Below are 23,244 nucleotides of genomic sequence, written 5' to 3'. Positions count from 1 at the left end.
GTGGCGTGAAAACACTTTTTTCTACCCCTAGTAATATGACCCCCTTTTTTCACAGGTAATGTGCGACTCTGGAAACCCGATTGCACATCAGTGTTTTAATAGGTCTGAACTGACGGACAAGAAAAGGCCAGAGACGGTATGGCTTAACCCTAATTCCAGAGATATAAAAAGAAAAATTAGGCTGGCCATACACTGTTCGAATCTTGGCCAGTTGAGGTGGATCCGGCTGAGCTTCAAACCTTTAAAAGGGAAGCCGAATGTACCAAGTTGATCAATTGATCAACTTGGGTATAACCAGCCTACCAGATTCCTCCTGGCGGGGATGGTTTCCCCCCACCCGCCCCCAAGGACAGCTTAAAGGGGAAAACAGGATAAGTGAACTTTATCTGAAAAATATTGTGTATTTTTAGTAAATGTAAATTGTGTTATTGTTGCAGTGTTTACCTCTAGAAATATTTCATGTTTTTACGTGGTTGCTGTTCTAGCTTTTTTTTTAATTTGTATGAAGTGTAAAGATTTTTATTAGTCATTAGATGCATAGTTTGATCAGCCATTAGACTCGCACCTCATCTCTGCTTAAAGCGTTTGATCCCCAAAAAAAATGGATCCTGTTTCCTTAAAGCATTTTATACAACACAGTGCTTGTGCTGTGTCATTTGGCCCCCTGTATCGCCTGAAATACCTGGCTGATCTTGCCAGTTTCTACCCTCCCCTCTGTACGCTGACCAGATATATCATGGCTGCTGAGCCCTGACACTGTGGTCAGCGTATGTGCCTCGGTCATCCACTGCTATCTGCAGCTTGTTTGTGTCTCCCTCTGTCCTTCTCCCTCCTCCCCCCTCTCCCTGCCTGTCAGCTCCCACAAGCTGCTCTGCTCCTCTCCCTGCTGCTTCCAAACTATCTGACTTTTATATCATCCCCTCTGTCAAATAAAAAAAAAAAAAGGTATCCTAGTGCCTGTGCTTTTATAAAAAATAAAAAAGATTTCTACCTGTCTTAACAGCGCTTTCCAGGGATCACATGACTCCAGGCTCTCTACTCCTCTCCTCCCCAGCTGACATCAGCAGGCGAATCTCTGCGCTGCCCTCTGGAGCTATGAGACAGGGGAGACCAGAGAGCCTGGAGTCACGTGATCGCTAGGAGATGCTGTTAAAACGGGTATAAATTGTTTTTTTTTTTTTAAGTTCGGACACTAGGATACAGCTTTTTTTAATCTGTCAGAGGGGATGATATAAAGATGAGATAGTGGCTTAACAACCACTTCAATGACTGCTGAGATAGGAGATCAACCACATTGTCTTCAAAGAGTCATGAAACTCCCAGACTGGCATTGTGACAAACAAAATAGCACAACTACTAAAACATTATTGAAAACTTTAATATTCAATGGATGAGACTTTTCCTTGTCTTATGTCTGTGTTTTGATAGGGGCCTCTGACTTTTTTTTTTTAACTGCCTCTAAATGTCCCTCCATGTTAGCCTGTGTGTCCATGCACACACAAACTTTCAAAGGCGTTTGGAGGCATAAATGTTTAGAGGCAGTAGAGAAAATGACAACCTATGCGTCCAGGAGTAGAGGCTGTTGAGCGTTAAAAACAAAAAATTGTGTAACAATCTTTTAGCTGCATTTGATGTTTTTAGACGTTTTTACATTATAGGGAGTGTTTTTACTGAAAAACATCCATAAACACTATTCCAAAACGCAGCTAATAGCGTATTTTTAATGCTGCTTTTTCCTGGCAGCAGCACTGGCATTTTTTAAATGTCCTGTGTGCATGAGCCCTTACAAACCACATGCAAAGTGCTGCAACAGAAAGTGATCTTATTACACGTGTTTATATGTAAACATAGTGGTTTACTTACTAGAGCTAGAGAGTGCAAACTTAGTCATACTTCTGCATATAAACCAATCAGTTTCCAGGTTTTCTTGCCAAACCTTAATTGGACAAGCTGAGGTTAGAAGCTGATTGGTTTCTATGCAGATGTGTAACTAATTTTTTACTCTCTAGCTTTAGTAAATAAACCCCATAGTCCCTTCAGTAATTAGACCTAAGAAGTCAGGTTAAAGTCCTAGTTTAAAAGAACCTTGGTTACATAAATGTGGGTAAACAAAAAATATAGCTTGCATCTCTTATCACAGCTCCTTGGATTATCTTATTTCTACAAATTTTATTAAACAAGAGAGGCAGTTTTCAGAATAATCAAGATATACAGGTCCAAAGCAGAAGCATCCATAGGTACAATACACAACTATCAGTATTTGACAGGCATAACATGAATCCAATTCAATAGCCGGGAACTAAAAACACATGTACGCAAAAAAAAAAGCACGGTCGCTGTCAAAACTGGGAGAGTTTTCCGTAGTGTAAGGGTGGAGGGACCATGGATATTCAAAAATTAAATGGACTTTCTCAGTCTTGTAGTACCTCATATCACAAGGACATATTTCTGCTAATGTTTGTCTTCAGATTTACCAAAACCATGTAGTGCAAGGGCCTGCCTGATTGCATACAAATTGAAACTCTTAAGGTTTTACCTCATATTATATGGTTTTGGTAAATCTGAAGGAAAAAATAGGAAGAAAATCTGATAGTGTGTATGGGGCTTTAAAGAAAAAAAAGGATGGGGAGAATGTTGGTATGACTGAGGTGAAGGTGATAAAGGCCTCTAAGATCCAGGGTGGTAACCTTTTTGAGTCAAAGTCCAGTGGATGGCAGTTGGGGGCTTTTCCAGATCAAGAGGGATACTTGATTTGGCATCATTAGGGAGTTGGCAGCGTACTGATTTCTTAAGTTTAGCATGCATATTGAAAACATGTAGGGGGTGGGGGGGGGGGGGGGGAAGCTGGGTCCTCCGATATGACATAATTTGTAAATTTTTGTGTAATCCTCCAAACTTCATTCCAGTAAGTAGAGAGTTTAGGGCAGGACCAAAAGATGTGCAACAACATTCCTCCTGACATTGCCAGCATCAGTCGAAAGTATTCGGAAAATCTTAATGCAAGAGGGACTGGGTATGATACCACCAAGTAAGGATCTTGAAATAGTTTTTTTGGAATCTTTTATAGATAGAGGACTTTAAAGCAAACGGAATGATATTAGTCCACTGATTCGCTGTAAACAGTCCCATTTATCAAGAAAGGGCAAAGTAGTGTCATCTGGTGGTAGCAACAGAGAATACATCTTCCAGCGTGTATGGGGTATTGCCCTTTTGGTCAGAGCAGTATTCCTCTAGTGTAGTATGTAGTCAGTGACTATAATTACGCAGAGATGGCAACAAGCTCAAAAAATGGGGCACCTGCACTGAACCTCTAAAAATCTAGATGGGAAAGGGTTTATCAACAATTTTTTTTTTTTTTTTACCTGCTCTGAAGAATGACCAATATCATCCTGCCTTCCTTACTCTGCACTTGCTGTAAAACAAAATAAATAGTAGATTGTGATTAAAAGTAATATTTTAAACAAATTTTTACCTAGTATGGTTTGGAACCTAGGTTAAAGTGGTTCTAAAGGCAGAATGTTTACCTAATGCATTCTGTGCATTAAGGTTAACAAACAACCTTCTGCATGTAGCTTCATGGTGGCCCCTTTAGCAGGTATAGCTGAGCAAAAACATTAAAAATAAGTGCTTATACTGTTATAAACCAGTAATACGCCATTTCACACTGCTCTACACATCCTCAGTTGCTCTCTATTTTCTGGCACGCTCCCGAAAATGGCTGATCTGCTAACGGCCTTAAGATTTATCGCTGCTCAGGGCTTGAGCAAAATGATCACCTCCAGCAAGAAGAAACCGGTACAATGTTGGAGGCAATTTACAGCACACTAATTTTGTTAGCATAATTAGTAATGTTGAATATTCCCTTCTAAAACACTTTTATCGATTTGCTATGGGTCAATTTCCACTTTACATGGAAATTGCTGCTTGCTTTGTAGCATAATATTTCTTCTTGGAACGTATTGAAATGCAGAGTCTCGTGATAAGGGGTGATTTAGTGACTTGTGTGAACAGCATTTTTTCATCAAAGTAGCAAACTGAGCACTTTTAATTGATGGAAAGCTCGAAGCCCAAAATAAAAACTTTCACTGGATTTGAAAATTATATAAAAAACACTAAACGTTCTCTTTAAATGGTGATCTCATCTACGTACATCTCTTGCTTGCTGTACCCCAGAGGGGTTCACTTCTCCTTTAGCCTGTAAAAATTTCACATTGCTGTAAGACCATCCATACACGGCCACTCAATTCCTCCCTCAACACAGAATGTTGAGGGAATCCCTCCTGTCAGGCCATTGTATTCTCCCAGCAAGGGAAGCCATCCCCACCAGAAGACAGTGATTATTGCTATAGCAGGAAAAACCCAGCATGCTGGTTGTACCCAAGTTGATTGATTAACTTGGTACATTCAGCTAGAATATCGGCTGGTTCCATGTATGGCCTGCCTAAGACTAAGAAGAGATCTGCTTCTGTTGGGTGTGGCTTGGTTTAAATTTCTAAGAATATGTTTAACGTATTGGACATTTTGTAGTTTTCCTTGCTTATCATGAAGCAATACATCTATGCATGCTTGGCCCATGCTTGAGGTGATGTTCAAGTCCTTGTCATCAGCTTAGATTTTTTTGTAACATGTTTTGTTTGTCTTTCAGGCAGCAACACAGTTTAAAACTAGCCTCTCAAAGCTGATGGAAATTCTTATGTCCAAACAGCCTTCCTATATACGGTGTATAAAGCCCAATGATGCCAAACAACCAGGTAAGCATCAATCAGTGTAATATCTACCAAATTATTTAGATGTTTTGGTGTACAAAAATTTATCTAATGCCAGTTATTTCTGAATGGTTAATATTAAGATTAATATTTTCACTGTCTAAATTACACATCTGATTGTCTGATAATGGCAACACCTTCATTTTTCTTCCTTTTAGCCCAGGTTCACACTGACAGCGGGATTGGAATTGTGTGAGTTCAGCTGAACTTGCACAATTTAATTCCTGCATGTCAGCCTTACTTCGGGGGGCGATTTCAGAGATATCTGTGTGGGTTCCTGCACAGATGTCTATAAAAATCGCACCCCGAAGTCGCCAAAAGTAGTACAGAAACTACTGGGAATTTGGACAGGGTGCCATTGCCGGCAATAATGAAATGTCAAATCACATATCAAATCAATGTGAACCTAGGCTTCGTGAAAGCAGCCCCACTGACTGTTAAGGGCATACAGATATATGATAGATATAGATGTGTATGTATGTGTGTGTGTGTATATATATATATATATATATATGTATATGTATATATATATATATATATATATATATATATATATATATATATATATATATATATATATATATTATAATATGTGTGTATATATATATATATATATATATATATATATATATATATATATATATATATATATATATATATATATATATATATATATGTGTGTATATATATATATATGTGTATGTGTGTATACACACACACACACACATATATATATATATATATATATATATATAAAATGTATACTCCTGCTTTAATCTTTCAAGAAAAAACACTTCCTTACACCTATTTCTCTTTCAGCTCGTTTTGATGAAGTGCTGATCAGACACCAAGTGAAATATCTGGGACTTATTGAAAATGTGCGCGTACGCCGAGCTGGATTTGCGTATAGGCGAAAATATGAGATCTTCTTACAAAGGTTGAGAACAAGTGACATTTTGTGTATGGAGGGCACTTGCCCCACATTATTATGCATGTATTAATATTCTGGTTTCCTAGGTACAAATCTCTTTGCTCTGACACTTGGCCTAACTGGGATGGGCGTGCAATGGATGGTGTGGCTGTTTTGGTCAAGAGCCTGGGGTATAAACCAGAGGAGTACAAAATGGGCAGGTATGCAAAATTAATATAGATTGTGTTTTGAGCTGGTCTGTGGTGGACCATAACTTACATGTCTCAATGTTATTTTTAAGGACAAAGATATTCATTCGGTTTCCCAAAACCCTCTTTGCAACAGAGGATGCTTTAGAAGTGAGAAAACACAGCATAGGTATGTATATTCTGCTGTCATGTTTAAATTTTTGCTTAAAACGGTTCTTTGTTTTTCCCTTGTGATGATAAAGATTCATTGCTATAACACTATGTGTAAGAGCGAGCAGTAACGATTGGATGAATTTTTATTTTATTTTAATTTTTTTAACGCATGTTTCAACCTGCGGGGTTTATTGTAGTAACTGCTTTTTTTTTTTTTTCTTTTTGATTGTTTTGTGCTGTTTGAGCCGGGGAATACCCAAAGGCTCTGTATTGTACAACTTTCATTATCGTACATCACGGGACACAGCGCACCATAGTAATCACTATGTGGGTATATAGGCACCTTCAGGTGATGGACACTGGTATACCCAATACAAGACGTTCACTTCCTATATAACCCCATCTCCTACCAGGAGTACCTCAGTTTTTTTTCGCCAGTATCTAAGGTGTTCACGAGGGAACATGTGCTCTGAAGAGCTCCGCTGGAGGGATCCTTGCTGGATTTAAAAAGCCTCCATAGACCGGATCCATCCAAAGTGCCTCTGAGGCCAAGGTGGATAGTACCTGGGCCTAGTATACGAAGCACGTGGTTTTGCCTGTAATGCCTCTCCTTGCAGGACTGGACCCTGGGACCCAAGGCTTTTTGGTCATGCTTACATTACCTAAAGATTTTCCCGGCGGGGGGGCTAATACAGGTCCAATGGAGTGGAACCCCAATAAAAAGGGACCCGGTCCTTCAAGGTTTGCTACCACAGCCCGTCGTGATGAGTGAAGGTTGAATCTGTCGCAGCAGTATCCTGCAGCGAGGATAAGGTAAAGGAAGAAGTCTAGGAACTGTAAAAAGTCCGCCTATGTTTTTTTTTCTTCAATGAGTAAAATGTCATGCCTTTAAAGCCTCCACTAGAGGGAGTAAATGCACATACCTTGGTACATTGCTGCTCAGTATCCAGCTAAAACAGCATGTGTGTGGTCTCAGCAGCCAGGGGGATTCCTAATCTTGAACAAAGTTTGCAGCATGTGTCCCCCCCCCCCCCCCAGAGTATTGCAAAGTGTTGGCTGGGTGTTGGCTGCCATAACCCAGAGTATTGGCTGGGTTATGGCAGGGTGTTAGCTGTGTATTGCAGATTATTGGCTGGGTATGGAGGCATGGCTGTCACAGAGCAGCGCTGTGGGCTGGATCTGTAGTGCCACAGTGCTGCTTCCATCTGACCTCTCCCCTGCACTGTACAGATCAGTTCAGAGAGGGGAGAGAGGAACCGGCGTCATGTCATGTGATCGCTAGGCCGAAGCTGCGGCCTTTCCTAAGGCCGAGACCGCAGATCGCTCTGCGGATCATGGCATGTGTCGATCCAAGGAGGGTGACCCGTTCGGATCACGGATCAGTGACGATCCGTTGCACCCCTACCCACCTTAGATCCTTAACCAAGGGGATAGTGGGTAGAGGATGAGGTGTTACCCTCAGGCGATCAGGAGAAAAGACAAACTGATTACTCCTCTGTAGAGTAAACAACGGTGGATGAACCCTTTTCAGCTTCACATTCTTAAAAATTGCTGGTGTAATCTTGCGCAGATGGTTCGTTCCACTTTCAAGCTACCCCTAACAGAGTCAGCTGAAAGTTCAGTTTCTTTCTTTAAAACCTTCACAGCCTTTGCATGCGTTTCCTGTCCATGCATTGTTTAGAACAGCTATTTTTCTGAATGGGTTCACTCGGTTAAGCATTTTCTCCCTCCAAAGAGATTCTCAGTTCTCTATCCCATGGAGGAGAAATTCACCAAAAGATGTAATGAACCAGCAGTTGATGCTGCGATATCCAGTGCGAAAAAAAAAATCTAACTTGTCCAGTAGACAATGCACAACTGCATAAGAATCCAATGCATAAAAGGTTGGAATTCCTGTTAAAATCCTTTTTTTCTTTAGCAGGTGCAGTTACTCCTACAGTGACGCCTACAGTCACTGCAAATAGGCATCTGTCAATCCCTAAAGGATCAGTTTAGACAGGCCCTAAAAGAGGTTCCTGTATAGCAAGCCTGGGATTTGGCCAAACTACCAAGAGCTTTATGTTTTGTCATAGACACTATTAAAGATTCTATTCACCAGGCATCACGCCTTCTGCTCGTGCTAGTACACATCCTGTGGTTAAAAAAATTTGTCAGCCAAAGCACCCTGCAAGAAGCTCCTGACTGGGTTTTCTTTTCATAGGGATCGGCTATTTGGGGATGATTTGGACAAATACATCCAAATGATTTCTAGTGGGAAAAGTACTCTTTTGCTAGTCAAATGAAAGAATAAACGCCCTTCATTTAAGCCAGGCATGTCCAAAGTCCGACCCGCGGGCCAATCACAGCCCCCGTTCTGGTTTTGGATGGCCCGCCTGGTAATGTTGACATATATATCTTTTGTGGCCCCAGACGAATCCCCGAGCGCCCGGGGCCACAAAAGATAGATATGCTGGCTGCCATGGAGAGGGCAGGATGAGTGCTGTGGATACAGGAGTATTTCCTGTTTACACAGCATCCTGTGTAAAAGGAAGTCCCGCCTCCTGCGCTACCATTGGACAACTGTTTTGTCCATCATAGGAGGCGGGACTTTCAATTAAAGAGGCCATCGATTAAAACCAGGAGTTTCTCCTGTAGGTCTGTTGGCGCTCATCCCACCCCCCTCCCTGTCTCCTCCAAGGCTGCAGAGGGACATGAATCAGGCTGCACTGATGGCAATACGGTGGGGGCTGCATTCATGGCAATACGGTGGGGGCTGCAGATGGGGCACTGTTAGGCTGCATTGATGGGTACTGACCCTTATTTTGCTTCACAGTTCTTTATTTAAAATGTAAGATTTTTTTTCCTGAGACTTCCTTTTTAAAGTTAAAAGGTGCATGGTATAAGCCAAATAAATACGTTATATCCAAATAACACACCCAAGCTCATCTGTTCACCACACACAGCGCAAAGGCAAGAGAATTCTTGTTGGGCCATGTATTAGTACTCGGACGAACACACTTGGACCGGATTTTAATGGTTTAAAGAATGTCAGGCAAAATGGTCGGCCCTCAAGCATGTTCAGTTCATCAAATCTGGCCCTCTTTGAAAAAAGTTTGGACATCCCTGATTTAAGCGGACTCTTACACCTGCACCAGGTGCATCCGCATCTAGGCAGTGGCGAAGGCCTCCATGGTCAGATGCTAGAGGAAAGCCTCAGGGTCAGGCCCAGGCACAAAAAGTCCTGGCGGCAGAAACCTACAAAACAAAATTCTAAACCCTTTTTATGAAGGAGCGCCCCCCCCCCCCCCCCCTTGCCAGAGTGGGGCGAAGACTTCTGCAATACGCAGAAATCTGGCAAGAGGAAATTCAGGACAGATGGGTCATCTCCACGGTGTCTCTAGGGTACAAACTAGAATTGAGTTTCCACAGTCTCGTTTTCTGAGGTCAAACGTTCCCAAAGATCCAGGAAAAAGGCAATCTCTGTTTTGGGCACTAGATTGTTTACTGGCTCGGTGTGATCATACAAATCCTCACAGAAGAGCAAGGTTTGGGGTTTTATTCAAACCTCTTTACCAAGAGACTGGAGATGTCAGACCCATTCTAGATCTAAAGAATCTAAATCGGTGCCTGAAGATCCACTCCTTTCGCATGGAGTCGATCAGGTCAGTGGTTTCTATCCTGCAAGAAGAACTTCTGGCGTCTATCGACATCAGAGATGCATATCTGCATGTCCCTATATTTCCCGCTCACCAAAGGTTACTGCGGTTCGAGATAGAATAGCATCATTTTCAGTATGTAGCCTTGCCCTTCAGGCTATCTACAGCACCCTGGGTGTTTACAAAAGTTCTAGCCAGGTTAAGGGCACAGGGCATAACAGACTTGGCGTACCTAGACGATCTATTGCTAATAGACCAGTCAATGGCTCGTTTGGAGCAAAGCGTGCACATTACAACCAGTTACCAGTTAACCAGAGTACTTTGATCATTGACACAGCTCATAAAAAGGTGTTCTTGCCTCAAGCAAAGATCAACTCCATAAGAGAGCTGGTACAGTTGATCAGGTCGAAAGGAGATCCCTCCATTTGCCTTGTTGGGAAAGATGGTGGCTTAGTTCGAAGCGGTTCCCTATGCCCAGTTCCATTTGAGACTGTTGCAAAACAGTATCCTGTTTGCTTGGAACAAACATTCAAACTTTAGACTTGCCAATGCGGCTGTCCCTAAGGGTGTCCCAAAGCTTCAGTTTGTGATTGCCAACCCTGAATCTGCTCAAAGGAAAATCCTTCAGACCAGTTATCTGGAAGGTGGCAACAACAGATGCCAACCTTTCAGGCTGGGGAGCAGTGCTAGAAAAGACAACTGTCCAGGGACAGTGGTCAAGAACCAAAAGGACCTTGCCCATCAACATATTAGAGATCCGAGCAGCGGGTCTGGCCCTAAAGGCATGGACATTCATGTTACAGGTTTGTCCTGAGATGAACCATATCCTAAATTTGGCTGAAGGGAATGTTCCATGCCTATGAGCAGTCTTCATTCTGGGAGTAGAGAATTGGCAGATGGACTTCTCGACCTGCCAGCAGTTGCATCCTGGGGAATGGCCTCTTCACCCCAAAAAAATTTCGGGCTGTTTACCTGAAATGGGGGACTCCAGATGTAGATCTTCCACAGAGGCCGATATTCCATCCTACCTTACGAACTCTAAATTTAACGACTTGGCTATTGAAACCCACATTCTGAAGAAACGTGGGCTTTCTGGGTCAGGTATCTATACCTTGATTAATGCAAAGAAGCCAGCTTCCAGAACTCTATATTATAGAGTCTGGAGGGCTTATGTTTCCTGGTGTGAATCCAAAGGTTGGCACCCTCAGAAGTATATCATAGGCAGAATTCTTGTCTTTCTACAATTAGGGTTAGAGATGAAGTTGGCCTTGTGTACTATTAAGGGCCAGGTCTCAGCTTTATCAATCTTATTTCAAAGACCGCTTGCTTCACATTCTTTAGTCCGGGGTATTATGCAAGGGGTGATGCAGCTTAATCCACCAGTCAGACCTTCTTTGAACCCTTGGGACTTGAACTTAGTTTTGTCAGTGTTGCATAAAACAGCCATTTGAACCGATACAGCATATTCCCTTTAGTCCTACTGACAAGGAAGTTAATGTTCTTGGTTGCTATATCTTCAGAACGGAGGGTTTCGGAATTGGCTGCTCTTTCTTCTAAAGAGCCACACTTGATTATTCACAAGGACAGAGTGGTGTTGCGAAAGGGTGGATGAAGCTTCGTCCAGCTTTTCTGCCAAAAGTGGTCTCAGGTTTTCACCTGAACCAAGATATTGTACTGCCATTGTTTTTTCCAAAACCATGTTCCAGGGAAGAGAAGTCACTACATTGTCTGTCTTGATGTGGTGAGAGCGGTCAAGGTCTATTTAAAGATTACTGCTCAGTTCCGGAAGACTAATATCTTATTTATACTGCCAGAAGGTCCTACAAAATGACAGGCAGCATCGAAATCCACTGTCGCTAAGTGGATTCGGAAAGTTATAATTCGGGCTTATGATTTAAGGGGTAAGATTCCACCTTTTCAAGTCGAAGCACACTCTACCAGGGTGGTTAGTGCTTCTTGGGCAGTGTGTCACCAGGCCTTCATGGCTCAGATCTGTAAGTTTTATCAGGTGGATGTAAGAAGGCATGAGGATATCGCCTTTTGGGCTCAGTGTGCTGCAGGCAGTAGTATAGGCCCTCAAGTCTGGGGGTGCCCAATGGGTTGTGTCTCCCTCCCCTCAAATAGCATTGCTATGGAATGTCACACATAGTGATTACTATGGTGCTCTGTTAACCATGAAATACGATAAACAAAATAGGATTGTTATAACGGCTTACCTGTAAAATCCTTTTCTTGGAGTACATGACGGGACACAGTGGTCCCTCCCCTCTTTCTGGGGTTTAGGTATATTGCTTTGCTACAAAAACTGAGGTACTCCTGGAAGGAGGACGGGTTATATAGGGAGTGAACTTCCTGTATTGGGTATACCAGTGTCCATCACCTGAAGGTGCCTGTATATATAGACTTTGTTAGTATTTTTTATTTATTTTTTGCACCTATTATGCAGTATTATTTCATGATGTGCTCAGTGAAGATATTGAAATGTCTGTACAACTGTTCCAATGCATCCATTTAGCTATTCACTTTAATTTTCTCATGTTACATTAAAAACATAAGATTAAGAGTTAATTTGGATGTTGGGGTCAGCAGACATTATTATTATTTATTATTATTATTATTATTATTATATAAGATTTATTTTGCGCCAACAGTTCTCACATCACTTTACAACATGAGGACAGACAGTACAGTTACAATTCAATACGAGAGGAGGGCCCTGCTCCTTAGCGCTTAAAATCTAGGAGGGAGAGTCAAGTGATACAAAAGACAATTGCTGTTTAATACTTTACCCTTTCTCTTTAGCAACATTCCTCCAGTCTAGGTGGAGAGGATATCATCAACGACAGAAATTCCTGCACATGAAACATTCCGGTAAGAAAATATGGGCTTTAGTTTTTTTTTTTTTTTTTTTTAGTTTTAGGTAGAGTGGGAAAGGGGTTACACCTGCTGATTTGCTGTAAATGTTGTAAATGTTGTCTAGGTTTTCTTTGTAAAGATTTACCCTCACTTCCTGTTTTGTCTGACACTTGTCACCTGGGCAGAAAGTAAGGGGGAAAAATAAAACCGTATGCAGTGAAATTGTAAAAGCATGTTACCAAAGGTTGTGGGTGTATGATTTCAAGTAGATTTTTTGCATAGTAAAATGTATATATCTTTACATTACAATGGGCAGTGTGGCCATTTAACTACATCCTGCTTCTTTACTTCCTATTTGTTTCTTTGCTATATTAGGATTTGGTCAGCACACTGCGTGGCAGTTCATATGCACATATGTGTTTCATTGGAGTAGAGCTGGCCATACATTAGTAGAATTTTTGTTAAATTTATATCTTCAGAATGTTAAATTATAATTTTTTGATTGTTAGCAGGGTCAAATCAACATTCATTTTCAACCATAGTATCAAATTCTTGAATGTGCAGTCTTAAGTGATGGGTAGAAGCCCTGGCTATAATGGCTATTGTGACAGTAAATCCACAGTAAAACATTTTACCTATTTTATACTGACAGGTGTAATTCTTTACAGCAGCTCTAGGTTCCCTCTAAATACCAGTGTCAGGAAAAAACCACAGCAAGGATAGGATTTTTCTAGGCAGGGCAAGGAAAAGAGAAAAAGGTTTATTCACTAAAGGATCTATCACCTAAAGTGTCTGGGGCATCTTTAACTAATCTAAAATCATTTTTATTTGCTTTCTTCTGTAGCTGTAGAGATCCAGTCGTGGTGGCGTGGAACAATAGGCAGACGAAAAGCTGCAAAAAGGAAGTGGGCTGTGGAGGTCGTTCGGCGGTTAGTAGTTAACTACAACTTTTACTCCTACAAATGCTTGTACAGCAGAGGCTGAGATTAATTTTATTGCTTCAGAAAAAAGTAAGTTCCTTGCAATGAAAACATGAAAATGTTGCACAGAATTGACAGGGAGGTGAGTAGTCATAGAAGTCTAAGGTAGTGTAGGACCCCCATACTCGCCAATCATTTGGGTCAGGTCATCAATCACTGACTCAACAGGCGGCAGCAGTAACCGACATCCAGCTCGAGAGCTGAGGAGACGGAGCAGCAGGCAACCCCAAAGGGGAACAACTGGAGAACACACATGGCTCTGGTGCATGCAAGTGTCCCTAGAAGTCTCGCCTTGTCCATGATAGATGACAACTAAAAAATACTAAAGGAGCATAGTGTCAAAAGACCCTGCAAATGCAGATGAACTTAATCTAGTAAATTAGTATACATGTAGCTGTCTACCACTGCTGTTGTGTTACATATGCACAAAAAGTTGCAATAAATCTATTTTTACATACTCATGGTATGTTTTTTGGCTAACCATACTCACCTCTTTCCGAGTCCCAGGGTGACTCCTATGTATCCATATCTAGAATAAGTGTCGTTATTGGTTTTAGATTTCGTCAGCTGACTATAGTTCTTCTCTAATGCGCTTGCCACCTTGCATCGCACATGGTGTCTAAGAATTTTTCTGTCTATTATGGAATGAACATGGTGCAGAGACTGCTCCAAATAGATTATTACATAATGCACACAAAGATTGCTATAGAGATTAAATGATTATCCTGGGTCCATGCAAGACACAGGGACTTTGCTGCCTTTTAAAGCGGAGGTCCACCCTAAAGTGGACCTTCCGCTCATCGGAACCCTCCCCCCCTCCGGTGCCACAATCGGCACCTTTCAGGGGGGAGGGGGGTGCAGTTACCTGGATAATCCAGGTAACTGCACCCACTTCCGGGATAGCTCTCTGCGGAAAGGGGCGTAACTTACGCCCCTTTCCGCAAGTGCCCGCCCCTTCCCGCAAGTGCCCCGCTGCCTGCTGGGAAACGCACAGATCCCAGAGGCAGCGGGGAGCGTCCTTATTGCGCAGCGCGATTCGCGCATGCGCAGTAGGGAACCGGGAAATGAAGCCGAAAGGCTCCATTTCCTGATTCCCATACCCAAGATGGCGGCGGCAGGACCCGACAGACGACCTAGAGATCGGCTTCGGGTGCCGACATCGCGGGCGCACTGGACAGGTAAGTGTCACTATTTTAAAAGTCAGCAGCTGCAGTATTTGTAGCTGCTGGCTTTAAAAAAAAAAAAAAGAAAAAAGGCGGAGTCCCGGTGGACTCCCGCTTTAAGAAGTTTATATATACTACAGGCTGGGTTCCAAGTATTATTGACCATATACACAGTACTAGTACATGGGAACTTCTCCAAAGTTTGTCTACATTCTGATAATATTTTCCAGTTATTCACTTTGGTGTAAAAAAAAAAAAAAAAATGGATGTTTGGGATAAACATGTTAGGAGGGGAGACACATGATTTGAATGCTCTAAAACTACCAGTAAGGTTTATTCTTGTTCAGCAATTAAAAATCTGATTGGTTACTATGGGCATCGGGGACACTTTTCTTTCATCTAGGTCATATTGGACCCATAAGTAAGCTAGCAAAATTGACAACGGCAGGTCATGTTTTTTTACATGTGAGAGGGGAAAATTCCATTGGCCATTATGTTCAGCCTCTCTACACTCGCATCAGTTTTTGCAAACCGATTCATATATATATATATATATATATATATATATATATATATATATATATACACACACTTAGTGGTCCTGTATCCTCTAACGTTTTTAACGCAACCTAGAGACAGTAACAATTGAGCTGCAGGATTATGTACGATCTGACTTGTCTTTATTGGGGGAAATTATGGTATTGACATATACGTTTACCTCAGGCATACTTGCACACCTGTGGTGTGGAAAGGTAGCATGCTTAGCAGACATACATAGGGAAATGATGGCATTTAGTTGGGAAAAATGTAATTTGGCCAATTAATGTACCCCCCCCCCCCTCCCCCCCAAGAAAGTTTAGTAAGGAGAGATGTCTGCCATTGTTTGGTAGGGCTTACAGACATAAAGAAGTTTCCTGATCTAACTATAAAAAGACCAGGAGGAGTAAATGTTCTTTTGATGTCTGTACAAACCTTTACTGTTTTCTCTGTAGCCATCATTAGTCAATAATTTTGTCATTTGAGTAAGCAAAATATGGAAGAATTCTGTCTTAGAGTGCAGGATTGGGGTTACAGTGTTGGCCAAAACTACAGAGGAAAATAATCGGGGGTGCTTATTCCTAATGATTGCAAAATGAGTAAACAAAATTACATCACTAGAATGATCACCAGCAGGATAGAAAAGGTCCTAATTCCTCTAAATAGGTCTTAAGCTAGACCTTGTTCAAAATACTTTGACCAGCTCTGGAAACTTTGCTTACGGAACATATTTCAGAGTTAGAATGAGTCCAGAGATGGGGAAAGACCTGAGGGCTAAAACATATCCCTATGGAATATAGGAACCTAATTCAGTTATGAGGAAAGTAGGGCAAGGGGGACGTAATTGATGCCTTTATTAAGTTATTACAGGTATTTATATGCTGTCGTTAGTTTAAATAGCACTTTACATATTGTACATTTACATCAGTCCCTGCCATCAAGGAGCTTACAATCTAAAGTCGCATACATACATACACATACTTGGGCCAACTTGGATAGGAGCCAAATGGTCTACCAGCATGTCTTCGGGGTGTGGAAGGAAACCAGAGTACTCAGAGGCAACCCACACAGGCAGAGGGGGAGCATACAAAATTCCCTGCATGTAATGGGGGTGAGCTCAAATATATAGGCAATTCTATCAAATAATACATAGGTTTATTAATATAAAATCAATAACACATTACAAGCCTTAAATTACAAAATAAAAACATTGGTAACAATCTATGTATATCATCAGGATAATGCTCCCCTAATGGGGAAGATCAGTGGGATAGTTGATCACGGATAACACCTAAACTAGTTTTGTGGACTACTGCCGCTTCATCAGGAGGGTATCTGTAATTTAATTATCAAATGATCAATGGCAATATAATTGACTAAGAACATAGGAAGTAACAGTATTTAATACTATATGTCATTTACACATTGTAGGTAGAGGGGCAAAAGCGAGACTGCTTACCCACATCCCAGCAGGCACTGGGCACAAAGCGTCACCAATAAGTCTCCCGTGGCGACTAAGGGAGACTAAAAGAACAATGGTCTGGGATTTGAATAGCATAAGGCAGATAAAAAGGTGAACCATGTACTTGGAGGAAACTAAAAAATATGGGAAAGTGATTGTGGTCCATTTTTTTTGTGTACATTCCTGGGTCCACGGGTCTCTGTTCCGGGGACCGCCTCCCCCCACTTGCACACACCCTGGCTTGGGCTTCTGCCCTTGGCCATAGAATCACACGCATGTGCACTCACCCTATTGTGGATACACATTGTGGGAGCTCTGACCCTGTGACGCCACACGCCGACCCTGGCCGGCGCTCGTGAAATGTCGCAGGGTTGGGGACTATAAACAGCAGGCATCTGCCTGCTTGTCCATGTGCTGGACTCTGGGCCCCGGGAACCCCGTTTTGCTAACCAAGTCTAAAGTTACCTACCTTTGGAGATTTACTCTATATATACCCCCTACAGCCAATGTTCAGCCTCCCCTGTTTGAGGGAACTGACAATAGGCAAACTTATTTATCTGGGTGTTTCTCTCCATAGGCTATCTGGGTTGGGAGTGTTGCACATCACTGTGCGGTCACCCTCTACTATCCTAGGGTGCTTAATATTGCTGCTACATATAATTACCCTCCTTCCTAGTGGGACCCCCCCTCCCTTTCCTTCCCAGGTCCTCCAATTTGCTGTGTTTTGATATAAGGAATATACCATGTCTCATTTCATATATACACTTTTATTCACTTTTACTTGGATTTTTTTTTGTTGCAATCTCCCTTCCTTCCTTAGTTTTTCTGTTTTCCTTTTCTCTTTCCACCTTTCCTTTTTTTTTTTTTCTCTTTCCCTTTCCTTTTCCCTTCCCTCACCAACCACAGGCCCCCCCCCCCCCCCCCCCACTCTTCTCTTCTCTTCCCTTCCCTTCCCTTTCCTTTTTCACACTCTTCTCCCCCTGTTGCAGTTTCCATACCCATTCAAAACAAAGACCCCCAATCTACAACTCCCCCCCCCCCCTTTTTCCCTCCCCACCCTTTCCTCTTCATTCTCCCTCCCCCCTGTTTTTCCCCTTTTCCTTTCCTTCTCCCCCCCCCTCCTTTTTCTCTCCCTTATTCCTACCTTTCTCCTTTCAATCGCCCACCTTCTCTATCCCCCTTTATATACCCCTTTGCCTTCCAACTTTTCTTTTTTTGTTTTTTTTTTTTGTTTCCCCTTTCTCCTTAGGTTGAGGTTGAAAAGACCCCACACATCACATTTAATTAATCAATTCCTTTCACACCTTCACTCATTATGCGTTGCTTTTTACCCAACTTGACCTTCACAGTCACATCTTTTTTTCCTTGTAGTTTTCCATCAAATTGAATCACTTTAGTCACTTTCCCATATTTTTTAGTTTCCTCCAAGTACATGGTTCACCTTTTTATCTGCCTTATTCTATTCAAATTCCAGCACATTGTTCTTTTATAGTCTCCCCTTAGTTTAGATGTTATCCATGATCAACTATCCCACTGTGATCTTGCCCGTTAGAGGATCATTATCCTGGTGATATGCATGGATTGTTACAATTTAAAATTTTACATTTTTTTATTTAATGCTCGCTATGTGTTATTGATTTTGTATTTCATAAACTTTTGTATTTTATATAATTGCCTATATACTTGAGCTCACCCCCATTACACCTGTACTGATATAGTACAATTGCCCTACTCCTCTGGGAGGCCTGGTTGGGGACCAGGCACCCTACCCCCTTATCATATTAAGGATGTGAATAAAGTTCAAATGCAGTATTTTTAATATGAAGCTAAGATCAAGAATGCAGCCGCATGACTTCAAACTAACAGGAGGAAAGTTCAAAACTAGCCTTGGCATTTGCCAAAAAATGTGTTGACATTTGAAACAGACATCCAGCAACTAGTGAGTCCGTAAACAAGTGAATTTAAAAATGTTTGGGATGAACTTGGTTCTATGTTTAGAAAAAAGGGGGAAAAAAACTAAAAGGGGTAGCACTTGATCTTTTTCTGACATCACTCGTCTGTAAACCTTTTTTTATTTATATTTAGAGATGTTAAGAAGAGATCTTTGCATAAAATCTACCTATGAAAGGAAGTGACCCCAGTTTTATGCCCTCACAAATTCACCTAGCAGTGGAATGTCTACTGATAAAATGGGAAGGAATAAATCTCCTGCATATAAAATGTATAAATAATGTTCCAGATCATAGAGCTTGATAACAGTAATGGGCATTCCTGTCCAGCCACATACATCAGTTTACATAATTGTAAAGTGCTGACAAATAACCCTTGTCCACCATGTCCTGCTTTTAACTTCTTTTTTTTGTTGTTTAACTGAGCACACATAGTATTTCAGTGATTGTCCATGCAGTCTTTACATTGGTTGAATATTTCATATTAAAGCGGAATTCCAGCCTTGCTTTTCGTCCAAGCTGGCCCAATAGAATTATTTCCTATACTAACAGGTGTGCCTGCTGTGGCTCAGCTACATACAGTATACAGCCTTGCATTTTGGCTATGGGAGAACACCCTGTTTCATACACAGAACAAAATGGTCAGTGCTGAGCCATTCATAGGCATTGTATTCTGTGAATGAATATAAAGCTTCCTCTGATTTGGCTGATGTGGAGATTTGTGGCATCATTCACCCACCTTAGCCAATCAGAGGAAGCTTTGTATTCATTCAGAGAAAACAAAACTGCCTATGGATGGCTAAGTGTTGTTCAGCCTGACTGAATTTTGTTCCAAGCGTGGAAATATTTGTATCCTATAGTTGGTAGACAGTGCTGTATGTAGCTGAGGCTTTATACAGCATGACCAGCAGTCGCACGTGTCCGCTTAGCCCAAGCAAACTATCACATTGGCTAAGCAGTTAGCACTTCTGCCTAGAAGCACTAGGGCCGTTTCATATCCCAACCATGGCACTACCTGCCTGGAGTTTGCATGTTCTCCCTGTGCCTTTGTGGGTTTCTTCCAGGTACTTCAGTTTCCTCCCACAGTTCAAAGACATGCTGGTAGGTTAACTGACTCCTGTCTAAATTGGCCCTAGTATGTTTATGTATGAATGTGAGTTAGGCACCTTAGATTGTAGGCTCCTTGAGGGCAGGGACTAATGTGAATGTACAATATATGTGTAAAGCGCTGCCTAAATTGACGGCGCTATATAAGTACCTGTAATAAACAATATTTAAAGTGGAAGCAAAGCTGGAAATTGGCTTTACAAGATGCTGTTTTAGCTAACCTATGTTGTGTGTACTCCAGGTGCATACCTCCCAACTTTTTGGGATGGGAACAAGGGACACCTGTGAGCAAAAGTATGTAGGCATAGGACACACACCCTGTCACACCCACTTAAAGGAGAATTCTACAAATAAAGCCGCAAGTGTGTGTGTGTGTGTGTGTGTGTGTGTGTGTGTGTGTGTTTTTTTTTGTTTTGTTTTTTGTTTTTTTAAACCTTTTATACTGGCTTTTAAAATTTACAAATGCAGTCATTTAGAAATTGGATAAAAGGTGAAACACTTTTTAAAAGCTAAATAGTGCATTTTATTTACAACTATATAGATCAAACCAAAATAAGGGACAAATGATGAGGACAAAGGGACTTTGTTCCAAATCAGGGACAGTTGGGATCTTTGCAGGTGAATACCACAATGCCCAAATTTCAGTTAAACTGCTTAATTGAATTTACTGTAAAATTAGTTTATTAACCAAATATGTGGTAACATTAAATAATGGACAGGGAGCGGAGCCAGCTCTGGACATGTGAGCAGCATGGAGAGTTAGCTCAGTCTGATAGTCTCAGATCCTGGGGAGATCCTGTGAACGGGGTACTTGTTGTCTACTCCTTTTGGCTTGGTGATCAGCTGGGGACTGCGGCGATGGTCAAATACGAGCAAACTGCTGCTAAACCACCAGGAGATGGGCTTGCTAGGTTATCCTGCTAATCCCTAAACGGTCCTGGCAGCCATGAGGTCGCAGATGTGGAGCTATGGAGCATGCAGCCAATGGATAGTGCCATGAAGGCCGAGGACAGGGGGTGTGAGTCCTTTGCCCACACAGAACAGACTGAAAATCAGAGGTAAATCACTGGACAGGCTTGACACCTGGGCTGATATATGTGAGAAGGTGGGGGAGGGAGAACCTGAACCCTCACTAAGACAAATTATGGCCACCATACAACTCTGTCAATCTACACTAACAGATCTTTTAGAGGCCTGAAGCTTGAATTCTCCTTTCTGAAGCAGGATGCACAGAAAGTGAGGGAGTGAATGGCTACTGCAGAGCAACATTTAAGTACTTTTGAAGATACGGTCAGACTCCTAGACACTGCAGCCCAGATTGCTAAAAAGCCCCTTTCTGAGCTTGCTTTGAAAATGGTGGATATGGGAGATCATATGTGCAGAAATACTATCAGACTGGTGGGCTTTGTGGAGGGTCGGCAACTTTAAGATTTCCTGGAGGGATGGCTTAAGGCAAACATGGAGGTGGCCACCTTCACCCGCCTGTTTGCCATTGAACGGGCCCATCGAATTGCAGCTAGGAAAAAGTCTTTCAGGTGATCCCTCGTCCCATGATTGCAAAAATCCTGCATTTTCATGACCGGAAAAACCTCCTAAGTGCTGTGAAAAATTGTTCTCCGCTGGAATTTAACAGCTGTCATATGCTACCCAGAAGCAGTGGGCTTGTTTTCAGCAAGTGAAAAAGCGTCTCAGATCTTAATATGGTCTACAGCAGTGGTTCTCTACCTCAGTCCTCAAGTACCCCCAACGGGCCATGTTTTGAGGTTTTCCTTTACTTTGCACAGCTGCTTTAAATCAATATCAATGACCCGGTATTAAGAGCTATTTTATTTAAGTGAAGTTCAGCAAAACATGGCCCCTTGTGGGTACTTGGGGACTGAGGTTGAGAATCACTGGTCTACAGCATGCTGAACCCAGCTAAACTGTGGATGGTGGATAGGGGGGAAAGCCCATATTTTCGTAACCCTCACTGCATCTTCTAGATGGCTGGGATGCTTGTCACAGCCCACGCGGAGGTACTTCCCCACGGCCTCCCTGAAGTTGTTGTTGGTTCTTTTTTTTTTGCTGCATGAAGAAGTGGGCGTGTTTTTTTCAAGTTAATTGTGTCACTACTGGCCAAGGTTGCTGGTTTTATAAGGCCCTGTCTCTTTTGTACTCTGCTCCTGATTTATTTATTTATTTGATGCTTTGAGACTGTCTTCTGATCAGTATATTTTACTTATTTTCTATACGGTTTACATGCTTAAAATTTTTCATTTTTTCATTTTTATTTTTTACCAATTCACTATGTGCTCCTTTTTAAAGGACTTTTGAATGTACTGTAACTGGTGCCGTAGGCCTTTACAGGCCCGTGAGATTCCCTCTGGAGTCTCACCTCTGTTTCCTATTCACAGTTTTTGGTTACGGACATGAAGCATGTGTCAAGTTTGGGCTTGGTGCTGGGTTATGGGGCTTTGTTTTGCTTACAGTTATTGTTTGGACTTGAGTTAGTTTCTTATGGTCCTGGAAGTGTGTGTGCTTTACTTAATGTCACTGTTACTCATTGCTATGTACCCGCTGATGTGGGATCCTGGAGCTCTGGCAGGCGTAGAATGTTTGTTTATTGTGGTCCTTTTTTAATGTTTCTGTGTGACATTCTCCTTCGTTGCAAGCGATTGGGGGTTAACTCTCTGCATGGTATCCTAACACGTCCATGGAGTTCACTTACAATTCATATGCTCCTTGATGTTTAAATATCTCAAAGTATAAACCACATGTGATTTTCTTGCAATAGACTAATTTACAGGGCTCCAGGATTCTCTCTTCAAAAAGGGCTCATCATGCTACTTTTTCCCTCATATGCTAGGGGCATGTATTAGACGTTGGTGAAGAAGGTGCTCCCCCTATCTATACATGCAGTTAAAACAGACCCATATAGGCACTATGTTTTGGTTATCAAAGTGTGGCATTTTTTTTTCTTTCAACTCTGGCCAATGTCTATGTACCTCTTCTTGATTATGCATTTGGATGACCTGCTTAAAGCCTCCTTGGCGGTCGCTCAAGGGAAGAATTATTTTGAGAGATTTTAACGCAGTGGCACATCCCTCCCTGGATAGGAGGATGGGATCTGTTGGCTCTCCTGCCCTCATTGCGGTGTGGTTGTCTACCTAATGGATTTCAGGATATTCGGAGCTATAAACACCCTATTAAGGAATATTCTTGTCACTCTGAGACGCACAAGTCGTTATCCAGAAAGGACATCATACTGGCTGAGGAGGGGGGTTGGGTCTGTTTTGATTCAGTCCATTATCTGCCCAGAGTGATTTCTGAAGATCACATGCATGCAGGTTATTTGTCATTATTGAGTGGAGAATGGGGACAGTGGGTCACGATTGCTTCAGTGGAAAACATTTTAAGGCCACTTTGAGGTGGTGTTTATTGGGGAGGTATATGGCTTCAAATGTTAGATGGCTTCCATGGTGAGGGAGACGGATGACCACGCTTGTGAACCTACCCAGAGGAGTGGCAAGAGGTGACT

At 41.9% G+C, this 23,244-nt stretch overlaps 1 protein-coding gene across 6 annotated transcripts in view; it reads left to right on the top strand.

Annotated features, from left to right (window-relative positions):
- MYO1C (myosin IC) overlaps window positions 1-23,244 on the top strand; it is a 352,367-nt gene that overhangs the window by 262,053 nt on the left and 67,070 nt on the right. For all 6 annotated transcript variants that reach the window (XM_077480547.1, XM_077480549.1, XM_077480545.1 and 3 more), the window contains exons 17-23: window positions 56-136; window positions 4,646-4,751; window positions 5,586-5,703; window positions 5,784-5,897; window positions 5,978-6,054; window positions 12,476-12,544; window positions 13,374-13,458. In XM_077480547.1, coding sequence (XP_077336673.1) covers window positions 56-136; window positions 4,646-4,751; window positions 5,586-5,703; window positions 5,784-5,897; window positions 5,978-6,054; window positions 12,476-12,544; window positions 13,374-13,458 — 650 coding nt within the window. The remainder of the gene's footprint in view (window positions 1-55; window positions 137-4,645; window positions 4,752-5,585; window positions 5,704-5,783; window positions 5,898-5,977; window positions 6,055-12,475; window positions 12,545-13,373; window positions 13,459-23,244) is intronic.

The sequence above is a fragment of the Lithobates pipiens genome, unplaced genomic scaffold, assembly GCF_037356315.1.
Source record: "Lithobates pipiens isolate NorthernLeopardFrog02 unplaced genomic scaffold, aLitPip1_a1.2 Scaffold_16, whole genome shotgun sequence".
Classification (NCBI taxonomy): Eukaryota; Metazoa; Chordata; class Amphibia; order Anura; family Ranidae; genus Lithobates; species Lithobates pipiens.
The sequence above is the reverse complement of the archived record's forward strand: the minus strand, read 5'-3'. Positions and strand labels throughout refer to the sequence as shown.